General features: G+C 36.2%; 1 protein-coding gene across 2 annotated transcripts; it reads right to left on the reverse strand.

Annotated features, from left to right (window-relative positions):
• Positions 1-10,531: 10,531 nt before the first annotated feature.
• Positions 10,532-15,638, reverse strand: pkdccb (protein kinase domain containing, cytoplasmic b). Of its 2 annotated transcripts, XM_079854280.1 has the most exons (8): positions 15,296-15,638; positions 15,009-15,208; positions 14,739-14,855; positions 13,288-13,559; positions 12,961-13,040; positions 12,755-12,862; positions 12,005-12,181; positions 10,532-10,794 (listed from the first exon to the last, which is right to left on the reverse strand). In XM_079854280.1, the coding sequence occupies exons 1-8, from the start codon at positions 15,558-15,560 to the stop codon at positions 10,691-10,693; spliced, it is 1,323 nt and encodes a 440-aa protein (XP_079710406.1). In that variant the 5' UTR covers positions 15,561-15,638; the 3' UTR covers positions 10,532-10,690. The 2 variants fall into 2 exon arrangements, with proteins under 2 accessions (XP_079710406.1, XP_079710405.1); XM_079854279.1 differs by having other exon boundaries at positions 15,009-15,638.
• Between the last annotated feature and the right edge of the window lie 589 nt (positions 15,639-16,227).

The raw sequence follows: 16,227 nt of genomic DNA on the forward strand, positions 1-16,227 counted from the left end.
AGCATTTGGTTAGGATGTGGACTGATTCATCAATGTTTTAAATGCTTCATCTGAAAAACAATGTCAATCTTAGCATTTTAGTTGCTAACAAAGTGCTATTGCTAGCTAATAGTTAGCTATGGCTATAATCTAGAATTTCATTTGAGTGACACTAACATTAGTGAAATTTTATTGGATGAATGAATATATGAATTGGAATACTTGAATCATATCAGAGAGACTTTTAAAATTCACTTTGAGACTTCTTAATGGGTCACTTAAAATGATGTTGAAGTTACATGAATAAATTATGTTTGTTTAACTTAGTTGGTTCATGTGGGACCGATGTACACGATCAAATCATGTAAATCCAGCACGCTTTTTTTTAGTGTATACTTGCAGTGCATACAATATATTCACCTTACTCAGTTGCAATTACTATACTTTATGTAATTGCAATTTTTTTTTTTACTAAATACAATATTTTTCTGTAATGTTCTGGATGCTGTGTTCTCCATTTTTGATGTAGTGTCTAATGAATGATCTGTAGTGCTTATTTTATTGACTCATGTGTGTATGATCTGAAAGCATTGATTGATTTTGAGTACAGGTGAAATGGTTTTGAAGCAATTGTTTGACTTTGCCAGAAGCGTCAATGGTTTTGTGAGTTTAGTTTGAAAATTTGGAAAATGGGTGAAGGTTTCAAGAAATGTGTCTTAGCAATTGTGAAAAACTGTAACCTTTTTGGCTTTTGCAGTTGGTGCTAAAATATACAGATATTCAGTAGCCTACTATATAATATTCAGTACAATACTATACTTGCAGTACAAACAGTATACAATTTATTAACCTTACTGCTGTAAGTTGAGATTTCTATATTTTTTTACGTAATTGTAATTTTTTTTCTTTTTTTTTTTCTGTAACTGTATACTTTGGGTGTTGTGTTCTCCATTTTTTTATGTAGTGTCTAATGAATGAACTGTAGTGTCTGTAAATTGACTGATGTGTGTATGATCTGAAAGCATTGTTTGATTTTGAGCACAGGTGAAATTGTTTTGAGCTGATTGTTTGATTTTGCCAGAAGAGTCAGAAGTTCTCTGAATGTAGGTTTTGAGAAAGTGGGTGAGGGTTTCGAAAAATGATTCAGAAAAACTGTAATAGGTAACCAACAGTAAATCGCTGTTATAAGGGGATATTTTATTGGCTATATTTGTTTGAATTATTATTATGTTGGCTGCCGCTTTCCTTTATTTACTTTTTACATAAAGATATTCACCATTGTTAGCGAAAGAAAGAAAGAAAGAAAGAAAGAAAGAAAGAAAGAAAGAAAGAAAGAAAGAAAGAAAGAAAGAAATAAAGAAAGAAATAAAGAAAGAAAGAAAGAAAGAAAGAAAGAAAGAAAGAAAGAAAGAAAGAAAGAAAGAAAGAAAGAAAGAAAGAAAGAAAGTAAGAAAGAGCTTGTGAGTGACACATTTTGATAGCAATTCCTTATTGGGACAGTTCGTAAGAACACCGCCAGATGGCACTGTTGGAGCAAAGTTAGTTTTGAGAGCTTAATTTATTTGGATGTTTTAGATTTGTGCTTGAAATGGAAAACACGTTACACTTAGAATAAACTGTATTCAGTTAAAGGAACTAATAGGATATTCTCTAAGTCTTAAGTAACGTAATCAGTGTTCCCTAGCCGTTTTTGTCTTATGTACCACATCAAGCCTATCAACACCCTTCATTATTACAAAGCTGAAACGTGTTCCTTTCAACTCATATTATTCTTGACATCAGTTATCATTGTCATTAATGTTAATTAAAAGTATTGCAATTCTGTGGGTAAAAACTGACTCAACATATTGGCTACATTTATAAAACTTGCACAAATTGCACATATTATTTTATTTTATCTGTTAAAATTGACTAGCTAATTGGTTTCCTGTTTTATAGGTTTCACAAAGCAAAAGCAAAACTTTTCCAAGTATGTCTTGGAACCTTCTTTAGTCCCCCCCTGCTGTATATTACACAATGTAATGACTGTAGGGATTGACTTTATGATTTGGAATCTTTTAATAGGTCTTTTAAATTTTATAGATTTTCTGATCAGCATCACTTGTATTTTGCATTTTAGAGAGTTCATGATAGTAAACTAGGCCAGTGTTTGACTTTCAAAAATGTGTTTGCTTTAGGGGAGTCTATCTGAAAACACTAAAGGTCAATCTTAGGTCCCCTACATGGTTTCATCCGGGATTTTTAGAGATGTCAGATTATGAGGTATTGCTGTATTGTTTAGGCTGTTGATATTGTCTGGAACCTATAAGAAAGTCATTCACATGGCTCTGAATCATTGCTCTTTGGCTCAGTCCCCATTCTCTGCTGGACTTCTTTGAAACCTCCACATGGTTGAATCCTTATTTGCTCACTCTCTCCAAACGTAACTTTACCCAACCTCAACCCCCACCTCAAACAGCAACCCCTCCAGCCTCTCGGAGTTTGGATCAGTCCAGCTTGTTTTCTCAGAGTAATCACTGAAAATTACTTTTACTGCCCTAATGTACTCCTGAAACACACAAAATTGCTGCCCATTATTACAAATTGATCGTAAAAAGTCTGAGACTCACGCTAAGTAATGTTTAAAGAGGCCCTTGTACACATGACAGAACTGACAACACCAAAGATTACGTGTCTTTACATATTAAGTGTAATTAAAAAGAAGGTGGATATTTCACCTTTCCACCTCACCTTTAAGTCGTACGGGAAAACTCTGCCAGAACATCCCTGACAGGAATGACAGAAAGCCAGTTTCGTGACTCATTAGTCCATTTGGTTGTGATTTGCATTTAATTAATATTCCTCAAAGAAATGTACTGGCTCTATTGTAACAATGCTGACTAATGAACTCCTAATGGTGTCAAATTTAACAGTCTTCTGACTGATTCCTTAACTGTTTTATTGATATTGGGGCAATCTGCTAATTACAGTAGAGACTATTGAATAAACAACCCAGGATTTCTGGACTCTGTTACAGTCAAAGGAAATAAGCAACAGGTCTCATATTTGATTTTGACAAATATATATAAATCAGTGGCAGTGTGATAATGTAGAGATGAAACATCTGGAGTAACTTGATATAAAGGTAAATATGAATTCAAATAATGTATTAAAAATGATCCTTTATTTTGTAATGCTGATACTGAATATTCTGAATGATTCAGTTAAAATTTTGTTAAACTTCATTTTAAAACATTAAAATGATTCTTTATTGTGTCAGAGTTGTCTACAAGTATCTTATCTTTATTAAAACATTTTATTAACAATTCATCTTTATTTAGTATGTATATATATATATATATATATATATATATATATATATATATGTGTGTGTGTGTGTATATACTTTATTACATATATATTGATTTGGTTAAAATGTTATGAATGTTTATTAAAATGCTTAAAATGTATCTTTATTTTGGCTACTACTGAACGTTTTGATTAAGTTAAACCTTGTCGAAAATAACACAAGTGCCAATAATAAATATTAATCAATAAATATAAAAATTAAAATGTATTATTGTTATTTTTCTCAGATACGGATTTAACTAAAAAAAATCTTCAATTGACCGTTCGCAAAGACCCGCCCCCTTTAGTTACTGATGCTATGTCCGACGAGCCACGCCGCGCCATGTTGCAGTGAAAAATACACGTGGAGCAGAGAGGACACTGACAACGCGCTGACAGACAGGACAGACCAGGTTACTTTTGATATGAAACAAAGTCTCTCATTTCAAATTGGTTCATTTTTTAAAGAAATTTAAACAATAAATGCCGTTTTGTGGCTCTTTAATGTGTCTGACAGATCGCTGTAGAGCCTCAGTTGAAGCTGCTCGTGAACCGATCATCTCCTTCTAGTTAATTTATAGCATGGAATAAACATGAATGAACATATTAAGAAGGAATGTTGTTTAACCAAGGAAATACGTCAGTACAAACCGTTTTTCAAGTTCTAATCCTCCAACGTTAATCTACTAACTCTCCTGACTGCTCTCCTGACTCGGCGGATGGTGGATTATGATTGGTCAGATCGCCTGTCAATCAAACGACCTGCGAAGTGTCAATTAAAGGAGTAGCTCACTTTAAAATGAAAATTAGCCCATGATTTACTCACCCTCAAGCCATCCTTGGTGTGTATGACTTTCTTCTTTCAGACGAATACAATCGGAGTTATATTAATAAACACCCTGCCGCTTCCGAGCTTTATAATGGCAGTGGATTGCAACCATTGCAACCATCAGTTTGAAGCTTAAAAAAGTGCATCCATCCATTATATAAGAACTCCACATGGCACCGGGGCTTAATAAAGGCCTTCTGAAGTGAAACGATGAGTTTGTGTAAGAAAAATATTCATATTCAACATGTTACAAAGTAAAATTCGAACTTACGGCCAAACGGCCATACGCAGTCTACTTGCGTATAAAGCGCAAATTTGGCAACTTGTGACGTCAGAAGTAGCGTAGCGCATCATGGCGTAGCGTAAATATAAGCAGTACGTTGCATTACTTGCATAAGTTGCGCTTTACACTTAAGTCGAATCCGTATGTTCGTTTGGCCAGAAGCTAGTTATTTTACTTTAAAAAGTTTAAATATAAATATTTTTCTTTCACAAACTCATCGCTTCACTTCAGAAGGCCTTTAATAATCCTCCGGTGCCGTGTGGAGTTCTTATATAATGGATGGATGCACTTTTTTGAGCTTCAAACTGATGGTTGCAATGGTTGCAATCCACTGCCATTATAAAGCTCGGAAGCGTCAGGGTGTTTATTAATATAACTCCGATTGTATTCGTCTGAAAGAAGAAAGTCATACACACCTATGGCTTGAGGGTGAGTAAATCATGGGCTAATTTTCATTTTAAAGTGAACTACTCCTTTAATCTCTGTTGATGTCAAAGACATCAAGTAAGCATGTTCTTTAAGTCCCCTGAGAAACTGTCAAACAACCACAAGGTTAGAAGGCCTTCACAAACAAAAGGCTTCCAAGCTTTGATTTCTCTACCAGCTGGCTCAACCAGAGCCTCAGCTCTCTGCCGGTGTCTCTAGCCCCGAGCACTCAGGCCAGGCCAGACCGAGAATGATTTACAGAAGCTATGTGCGAGTCCACAACAGTGGAAAGGAGACCTGGTGGACCCACTATGATGGATGTCCCTTAACTGTGGCACGACTTAAAGGCATTTGAGGAGGACAGGGAGGAGGAGGAGGAGGGCGTGAGCTTCATACACAAAGCACATCAAGCGCTTCACGTGGGAGTACAAGCAGATATCTCGACTTCTGAATTTGAAATGCATACATCTTAAACTTGAGGGTGTAAACAAAAAGAATGAGAAAGAGGTTAGCTGTTAAACATGTAATAATTGTACAGTCAGCGAATTCTTTCATGATGATTTGTGAATTTAAGATGAGATCATCTTTCTTGTCACCTCTCGTTTGTTGGGTTGAATCTGATTGGGGAAACAGTTCTACAATTAGAATCACCAGCCTGAAAAACTATTTTAGCTTATACTTTGTGGAAAAGATGTACAATTGAGTATACTTTTTGATTACTATTGTGGAACTAATACTTACAATATACTTAAGTGCAAACTGAATGCAGTATTTTTGGACATTTAAATGCATGTAAAAAACAAACAAAACAAAGAAACATGTTATTTGTTATAGTTTAACATGCAGTTAGTTGAAATTAAGAGTATACTTCTTTACATACTTAATCTTAATATTTAACTTCATAATTACTTCTTGTCTTTGAATGTACTGACAAGCAGTTATGGTAAATTAAAAATGAATCTAATTTGTATTGAAACTTGTATGTTGTGTATATAAATATATTTGTAATTACACATTTGTAATGATGAAGTTGCAACTTAGTACATTTAAATATATTTACTTGAAATGTAATTTTGAATTATACACTACGTTTAAATTCAAATCAAGTACAAGTTACGAAAATAACATTACAATAATGACACTGACGTATAGCCTGACATCTCATCTGACTGCAGATACTGAATCAGGACGAGTTTTTCTCAACTGCGTCTGACAGAAGAGTCAACAGCTTTCGCACGTCTTCCAAAATAAAAGTCTCTCATTAGTAAAACATAGAATTACGTTTGATGTTGTTTCTTTGACTGCACAATCCAACCCACCAGTTGAGACACTGGGCTAAATGATATCATTGATATCAGATTGTATTTACTATTTCAGATTCAAATGTTATTAAAATATGGTCTTGACAATTCAGTCTTTCCTCATTCAAGTAGACAGGAGCTGTACTTGTATGCCTGCCTACACAGAACTGCCGGGAGGCATAACTAAAATGGCAAAGTGAACTGCTTTAAAATGACTTTAATTATGCTCTCATAACTGGGACTGCTGAAGCTTATCCTGTATTAGCAGAGCCAATCTAGTCAGAGGAGAGAGCTGAATCCTTTACAGAAATCTCTTGAAGTACCTCACGGCTTTACAAACACAAATGCAACATATTTCTAAACCACAAGCTCTGGTTTGCTTTTGGGCTACATATCATTTCCAGATGGAGGTCATGAATAAGAGTGATAGAAATAAGTTGAGTGAAACAGGAAACTAAAGAAACAAAATGGCAGGGAAAGAGCAGGGCGCAAAAACAATCCAGTTCAACGCCACACAACTGCCCGGCTGTCAGTTAAAACCACAGCAGCATAGAGCCCCACTATGAGACACTGGGAGGTAAGGGCGACATGTGTCCTTACACTAAAAACAAAAAGCAGAAATGTACTGTACGTTTCGTGACTTATGCTATGGTGTGGGCGATGCAACTGTGATTCAGACTGCGATTCAAGAGCCAACACAAATAAGAAGGAAAAAAGAGAAAACTGCCATAAGTTGCCAACATGGTCTTTCATTCTTGACATTGTAAAACATATGTAGTGCTTTTTTTAAAAAGCCTAGAGTGTGTTTTAGACACTGTAGTGTTTCCATCTGTGTGCTGTGATGCATGGTTATGTGAGTTTGGCCAAAAACAGCTACAATTCATGTCTGCCATTACCATGTCAGTATATACAAGCCAAGAAAAACACAGCAGAATCCAGAAATTTAATTGTAGGTTGAAAGGTTGCAAACCCCATTTGATGATCATTGTATTTTTTTTTTGTACTTTAAAAACATAGCCACAAAATGAGTGTAGTGGCTTCACTGTAAGAGTCATTGACAAATAAAAGTGTACACAATAAAGAAAATAAATCTCTTTAAAAAATAGTTTGAAATATGTGCCAAGACAAATGTAATATTTATATTAATGTTGATTTCATATGTGGTACTGAAAAACTTGTAGCATTAAAAAAACATGTTAATGTGAGTACACATCATTATACAGTCATGTGAAAAAGAGAGAACACCCTATTGAATTCTATGTTTGTACACTAAAAAAAAAAAAAAAAGTTGCGAAAACTTAAAAGTTTAAGGCAACCAGCTGCAGGACATTTTTGAGTTTTTTCAACTTACGTGTTTGAGTTATCTCAACTTTTCTCAACTTTTTTCATGTTAAATAGTTGAATAAACTTTAAAAACTGAATTTGTCATACAAAACGTAAGTTGGATTTTTTACAGTGTACGTATCAGGACATAATAAAAAAAAATCATCTGATTCTAGGCAGGTCTTAAAATTAGGTAAACACAACCTCAGATGAACAACAACACATGATATGTTACACCGTGTCATTATTTATTTAACAAAAACTAGGCCAAAATGGAGAAGCCATGTGTGCCAAACTAAGTACACCCTTACTGCTTCTATAGGAATTAAGAGGGTAAGTAGCAGTCAGGCGCTGCTAATCAAATGTCTTTGATTAACTGATCATCAGCAAGTGTGAACACCTTTATAAAAGCAGACGTTTTGGCAGTTTGCTAGTCTAGAGCATTCAGGTGTTTAACACAATGCCAAAGAGGAAAGACATCAGCAATGATCTTAGAGAAGCAATTGTTGCTGCCATCAATCTGAGAAGGGTTAAACGGCCATTTCCAAACACTTTTAAGTCCATTATTCTACATTAAGGAAGATTATTCTCGAGTGGAAAACATTCAAGACAGCTGCCAATATTCCCAGGAGTGGACGTCCCAGCAAATTTACCCCAAGGTCAGACTGTGTACTACTCAGAGAAACTGCATAAAACCCAAGAACTACACCTCAGACTCTACAGGCCTCAGTTAACATGTTAAATGTTAAAGTTCATGGCAGTACAATTAGAAAAAGATGGGACAATATTGCATGTTTGGAAGGGTTGCCAGGAGAAAGCTTCTTCTCTAAAATGAACATTGCAGCACGGCTTAGGTTTGCAAATTTGCATCTGAACAAACCACAAGACTTCTGGAACAATGTTATGTGGACAGATGAGACCAAAGTGGAGATTTTTGGCCATAATGCACAGCGCCATGTTTGTCGAAAACCAAACACAGCATATCAGCACAAACACCTCGGTCAAGCACGGTGGTGGAGGGGGGATGATTTGGGCTTTTTTTTGCAGCCACAGGGCATCTTGCAGTCTTTACATCGACCATGAACTCCTCTGTATACCAAAGTATTCTAGAGTCAGATGTGAGGACATCTATCCGACAGCTAAAGCTTGGCCAAAATTGGGTCATGAAACAGGACAATGATCACAAGCACATCGGGAAATCTACAACAGAATGACTGAAAAAGAAAATAATCAAGGTGTTGTTCTGGCCCAGTCCAAGTCCCTTAAGGGTCTTTGGACCTTAAGAGAGCTGTGCATAAACAAATGCCCAAAAAACTCAATGAACCGAAGCAACATTGTAAAGAATAGTGGGCCAAAATTCATCCAAAACAATGTGAGAGACTGATAAAGTCATACAGAAAATAATTATTGCTGCTAAAAGTGGCTCTATTATTTAAAAGTGGCTAATTATTTAAGATTTATTGACCTTGACACAACCACTTGGGTCTGCAGGGGTCCTCTCTATGATATCATTTCCTGTTATATGTTTTTTTCTGCATGTTGGTCGCACACTACAGTCAATGGTCACACCACAGGAATTTGATTTACCGGATATCATTTTTGAAATATTAATAATCAAGGAAGCAATATTGATAAAATATATACAAATTACAATAAATGATGATACCAAACTACACAAAAAAATGCTGGGTTGTTTTAAACCAAATTTGGGTCAAATATGGACAAACCCACCCGTTGGGTTACATTTTTTAATTACATTTTAATCCAATTATTGGTTTACGTGGTTATTTGGTTAAAACAACCCAGCATTTTTTAGAGTGTAGGTTTGATTTTCAATTAATTTATTTTTTTCTTCTTTATATCAGGACAGCAAGTCATTGAATGTATGAATTACATATTTAATGTATTTTAGATTTAATTATTAGACCCAAGCGAAAAATGACCAGTAAACCACCTCACATTATTCTACCAACAGTTTGCACCTTTGGATAATTCCATCACTGCTGATTTACTCTACATTAAGTCATTCTCATATCAAGTGTTTCAGATAATGCAAAATAATTGCATAAGTTCTTATCAGTGGTCAAACCCCAGGAGCACCAGGGGAATGCAAGAGGGACAATGGCTCCCACCTAAACATTCCCTACCCCTGAAACCATAGCTGGGCTTATCTGTGCATATCTATGTAGTCTTGAATGGAAACCCCTAACTAGGGCAGATGGCAGCCCCATTCGTGTGCTAACAGCAGATTTACTTTAATTGTTCCTAATGCTCCTTTGTTTTGGGGCTTCTCCATGAGAAAGGGGCCCCAAACAAGCTGCATTTACATGTAACAATTAAACTATAATGACCCTGCAAGTGATTTATTGACATGCGTTGGAAAGGTTTTGTGTAAACTTTGCGCTTGGAGGTCTCTTCAGAAATGATTGCTAAAACACAAGCAGAGGAGAATGGAAAGGCCGACAGTTGATTTCACACCTGAAAAGTGAATTAACAGAAAGCGCTGATAACATTAAGATGGTAATGCTGCAATGTAGTTATGGCAAAAAGGTTTCTGTTGCCGTGATCGGAAAACTGTCCTTATAGTAATGAAAGACAAATGATTTTTTTTTACTTGGTTTGTATTAAAAAATGAATAAAACAAAACACAGAATGTAGAACGAACATATCCACACAAATAACATTAATGTCTCTTTCTCTGAAAGAAGAAAATGAACACACCCATGGGATGAAGTATGGCGTACTTCCTATATATATATATATATATATATCAGTTAATACAGGAAAGACAATGGCTCCCACTAAACATTCCTGCACTTTTGTGGCTTCAGCACTTTTCCGCCTATTGACACGGTTCTCAGCACACACTGGCATCCAGCAAAACGCTGCAAACTTCTGGCCTCATTAACATCAAAGTAAATCTGTGAAAGAGCTTGTTTTCTTTTTCCTCCTGCAGGCATTAGCCAGTGTAAAACAGGCTCAATGTCCTTCCAGTGGACCATGCCATGTGAACGTAGGACAGGAGAAAAAGTTAGAAGGCTATATTTTTCTTTCTGCTTTTTTCAGGTCAATTATACCTGAAGGGAAATCCTTTTAAACGCTCCTTGGCAGCGTGTAGGATTGGCAGGGAGATCAAACAGCCATTGAGTAAGATGCCTATAAATATAACACATTCATTTGTCTCAAATTCCCCCCGCCCCAGTTCCTCTGGCTTTCTCTTTCTCAAAGCACAGCTCCCGAGGCTTTAACCCTCCTCATGTACACTGCTGAGTTCACATCTGGAACCAGATGGCTGAAGCCACTTCTGAAAGCGGCAAGAAGTCGACCTGCAGACAAGTAAAGGCAAAGAGAGCCCTTGGGTTAGACACAGTCTGTTCCAGACAGACACAACGGTCATGTTTTCAGATGATTTATAATACTGAACAGAGGTAGTCACCGCTTTATTGAAGGCCTGCTCATCGAATAGATATTTATTTGATGTTTCAGAGTTTTTTTCCAAAGCGAAACAGTCCTGAGGATTTATTGCTACCATTTTCCTTGTAAAACACATTCTTTCTCAAATAACACACTGCGAAAATCATTATTTTAATCATTATTTTTGGTTTACTTTAGAAGAAAATTTATGAGATATTTCAGATAATATATCTTGGATGAAGTTTATGTTTCATATTTAAATTGTGCCTGTCGTCATTATTTAAAGCATAAATCTAACAAATTTAGTAGGGATTATGCTTAAGACATTTTTTAAATGAATTGCTAACTAAATTCAAGATACATTATCTGAAAAAAAATAATCTGTTTTTTAAAAGTAAATTTAAAACACTGTTTTAACTAAATTTGGTAAGGATTATATATATAAGTTCTCAATTTTAAACACACTTTTAATATAAATCTAACAAAATGTATTGAGGTTTATTCATAAAATAAGAACAGAATACACAATCTTGTAAAAATGTTTTACAAAATATGGATAACACTTTACAATAAAGGTTCATTAGTTAACATTAGTTAACGTAACATGAACTAAGAATGAACTATAATTCTTCAGTATTTATTAAGTTAGTTAATTTCAACATTTACTAATGCGTTATTAAAATCAAAGGTTGTATTTGTTAACATTAGTTAATTCACTGTGAATTAACATGAATAAATAATGAACAGCTGTATTTTTTATTAACTAACGTTAACAAAGATTAATAAATACTGTAACAAATGTATTCCTCATTGTTAGTTCATGTTAGTTAACTAATGTACCTTCTTGTAAAGTGTTACCAAAATGTATGTTGTTTTAAAGATTTTTAGATATTAGTACAAAAAGACAAGACAAAAACAATACTTTTTATATATATTTTTTCTGCTGTGATTGGGATCTGTTTTGAGTTACACGTGGCTTTAATTTATTTTAAACTCAAAGTAAAAAGATTGTTTTTGGTTTGAGAAAATATAATTCATTAAGTTGAGTGTCACTTTTTGCTTCACCAAAGAACAAATCTTGATCCTACTGTTGTAATCTAGTAATCCAAAGCAAACACTGACCTGTCCAAGTTCGTTCGCTGCTGAGAGAGAAGCTTGTGCACTGTGGATGAGAAGTGCAGATGAGCGCCGCCTCTCTGGCACTGTGCACAGACAGCACGCAGCCCTGCTGGTTGTACGACAGCCTGCATCTGTATTCCATATTCGCAACACTCCTCATTCCTTTCAGGACAGCATAATCTGCACAAAGAGAAAAAAAAATGCATCAAAACCATTCCAGGATCCACTCAACACTGTTGTAACACCCATCTGTAAAATATTAGCACGTTCAGAGACTTTAAGAGAAAAGAGTCCTCTCACAGTAGAAGTGGCAGAATCTCATGTTACTAAATGTGTGAGCGCACATGTGGGGACAACAAAAGAGCGGTGGCTCTGCCAAAATCTCAAAGTGTGGAAACTTTTTACAAGAGTTGCTGTGAACGCGTTTGGACATAAGATTTGAAGATTCTTTGACAATGCTTGGCTGTTTTAATGCCTCTGTGCAGGTTTATTATGGCCATGTGATTGATTTATGGGTGTCAAAGAGGTAGCGGGAGTCTTACGGGGTACAAAACTGGCCCTTGAAGATGGATTGAGTTACACATGTTTTATGACTGAAGTACATCTTCTTTAAGGTGCCGTCAGAGACACATCATGCTGCGAGCTCTGGGTATATCTGGAATGCTTTTTTTCAGTAGTAATGATTGAATATGTATGTAATGGGAGCTGAAAACTGTTAAGAAGTATAATTCATCACTAAAACCAATGCATTACCTCTTGTTATTGATGGCGGCAAATTCTCCAGGTGCAGACCAGATTTGTACACGTGCAAAACCTCTTCAAAGGCGACCAGGGTTTCATTAATGCTTTGCTTCAAATCCCCTGTGACCAGAATGTAAAATTAAGCTTTCATTATACAGCTACTTTTGCTGTGATAGCCAAGTTGAGTTCATCAAGATGAATTTCACAGCTAAACTCACCTGTGGAGTTCATTATTTGGTGAATAAGAGGTTTCACCAGTGGGGGAGCTTGATGAGGCAGCAGGTAGGTGAAAAAATACCTGGGGAGGAAAATAATGAATTCATATAATTCATCCGAAACTCTGGCAAGAACAGCAGAGTGGTAATTCACGCTGCGAGATCAATTTGCTACAACTGATTTCCTGACATTCAGCAGGGTGGAGAATTAATCATTACAGGCAAAGAGGGGAGAAGCTGTCCTGAAACTCGACCATGACAGATTCTTGTACAACATTTCTTTTTATTATCTGCCTCAGACAATAAAGATGGAATGTGGGAAGTACTCACCTGTAGGCATTGTAGAGGTTCCTCATCTCGTTCAAGCCTTCACAGATTTTAGAGGGGGAACATCGTAAGGTGAAATTGCGGAGCGGAAACTGCAGCAGGCAGTCTGAGTCCTCCTGACAGGCTGGTTCTTGAATACTTGCATCATCCAAGTCTGTTAGCTTGAGTTCTCCTGATGCCATAACAAACTGTCGAGGCTGGAAATCCAGCAGGGCTACCGATCCCAGCGGCGAGTGCGTCAGGTATTGAAGAAGCCGCACTAAACCAAGACAGACCTGAGTGCAAACACAATCAATAGTTACTAAAACTGACAAAAACAGGCCCATGCTGTATTCATTTGTCGATCAGTTTTTGTTACAAATTTTATGTACAGGTAAAACCTAAATATACTATTAAATAATTAGTATTATAATTACTATATAGTGCTATTAAATCATTTAAATGGTCAGTTCATATGTTACCAATTTTATGAACCAATAAAACTTAAAAACTAATTTTTATAGATATTTAAATGATATATTTTTTTGTATAATAATACGATTTTTTTATTATATACTGGTTTTACAGTCTTTCTGAGATACATTTATTTGAGAGACAACTAGCTTGTTTTCAAAGAATGTGTGAAAGTGTGTTTGTCTCATGCACTGGTAGAATGTTTCACTTGTTTGTAACTTGTTTAAACTTAAAATGCGCATTAAAAACATGATATTTGCATTGTGAATAACATTGATTTTATTTTTTTTGCACCTACATTTGATGTATTGTTTTACACCCGAATTTCCCTCGGGCATCAATAAAGTAAGTTGATACTTCTATATGCACAACGTAAACTATATAAATCTGTAAATGTTTTACTAACTAATCTTCATCATTATCCATAGTTTTTTCTTATATAATGTTTTAACACTGGAGAGCATAGCAATGGTATCAAGTCCCCTTTGAATAAGAAAGCGTAGCCACAGCTCTTTAAAAACAGAGGTGGATGAAACCAAACACCTTTTGAATAACTCTCGACCACGTGTTAAGACATTTCAGAGAAGGTAAGGATGTCAAAGAGACACTCGATTACAGCCCTTTAGCTTAAACGCATTTGTCATCATCAGAACCTATCAAAAATCAAAGGCACAGAGTTTCAACACCTGCTTCTTGTATACCAAAGTGAACGTGAAAGAAAATACTCTCTCGCCTCGTGAAACTTGGCATCGCCCTCTCCCTCAAACAGTGCAGAGAAATTATCAGGGTAAAGAAGAGTAAAAGGATGGACATCTGAGACAGACATCTGTCCCTCGGTACTATTTGATCAGGCTCAGTTGGTATGGAGATGGGGCTCTAGTTAATCCACCCAAGCTGAAGAATTCCATCCACCCCCACCTCAGGTATGCCCTGTGGGGGGACAGTGGGTGGGGAATCTCTGATTAACACTCCATAGGAGGCCTGGGGGGTGGTGCTCTTACCCGAAAGCGCTCTTCCCAGGGGCTCTGCAGGAGCTGTATCATCTGAAGTGGCATCCCTTGCTCCAGAACTGTTGTGATGCCACCAACCAGAGCGCTGTCCTGACATTGACCTTTCAGCTGGAATGAACACAAAAAGCTCAGTGGATGGATAAACTGGGGCAAAATGCAATGTGTGGCACATATTAAACATTTGCATATCTAAAACATTACATAACAACAGCACAACCTGGAGAGTGAGTCCAATTTATTGCATAAGGGTTATTTTCTTACCTCTACAATATTGGGGTGCTGCAGTTTCTGCAATAACACAATCTCCTTCCTCAGTTTGAAAGAAACAAGCTCATGACAGCCCTGTAAATCTTTAAAATCGTCCATGCACAATCTCATGTCAGTGCCCTGATGGTTTACGGATTTCAGCGCCACGAATAATCCTTGCGGTAACTCTGCTTTTAACACTGTTTTAGTGTAACCTGAACCAAGAAAGTCAACAGCTTTTATGCCACTAAGTTCTTCACAACCAATAACAGTTTTAGCAGTGATATAGTTTACACTCTCACTTGAGGATAAATGTGGATCCTTAAACCCCTCTAAAGATGTTATATTATCAAATGAAATGTCCAAGAGCTCAAGTTCTTGTTGTCTTTCCTTAAGTTGTTGAAGTAATCTCTCGCGCTCTGGAGTTAAACCATCTGGGCGGGCAGCATCACCAAAAGGTTTGTTCTCCTGGAGACCAAAGTGCCATTTTTTCAGAAAAACGGTTAAAGAAAAAAACAACAAAGCAAGAAGGAAAAAAGTACAAAAGGGATTCCTTGAGAAAGTCATGGTAAGTTCTTGTAAGTCCAGTCTGCACTGTCAGAATCCAACACGGTGTGTTCGGTCATACTTCTCTCTGGCACGGACAGAACGTGCGCACTGTAATTTAGTGTAGTAACTGTGAGCTGTGGTAACGGCCCCTGGGCGTGTCCTACCGCTCATGGCCAAATAATCACCTCCCACACAATGCAACCTCAATTGACACACACTAAAGACGCTCTGTGTTTTTTACCATTCCATTGACCTTTTGAAGGATGTATGTTAAAGATAATGTACATTCAGACCCCCATTATCGCAAAATAAATCCTTATAGGGTTCAGGCAAGAGGCGAACTGACTGTTAGTGAACGAATAAATAAATAAAACACACTGACATGAAACATTGATTGCTTGAAGTGCAATTATTAGATTATTTTAGATGATAGCTTGAAGAAAAATAGTCCATTACAGAATTTAATACATTAGAAACAAAATAAATGTATAGCCAATTGTTTTTATTAATCTGCAATCCAAGTTACTGTTTACTGTTTAATTCAGCTTATCTCTACCCGTTTGTTGTTCTCCTGAGCGCTGTTTTCGTTTTCTTGCTTTAACTGGGTAATCTTAAGCATTTAGCCACGGTTTTATTCTCACTATAAAATCAATTTTGTCTTTCCATTTTTATTACTGTCGCAAGT

The sequence above is a fragment of the Squalius cephalus genome, assembly GCF_949319135.1.
Source record: "Squalius cephalus genome assembly, chromosome: 20".
In the NCBI taxonomy this organism is placed as follows: domain Eukaryota; kingdom Metazoa; phylum Chordata; class Actinopteri; order Cypriniformes; family Leuciscidae; genus Squalius; species Squalius cephalus.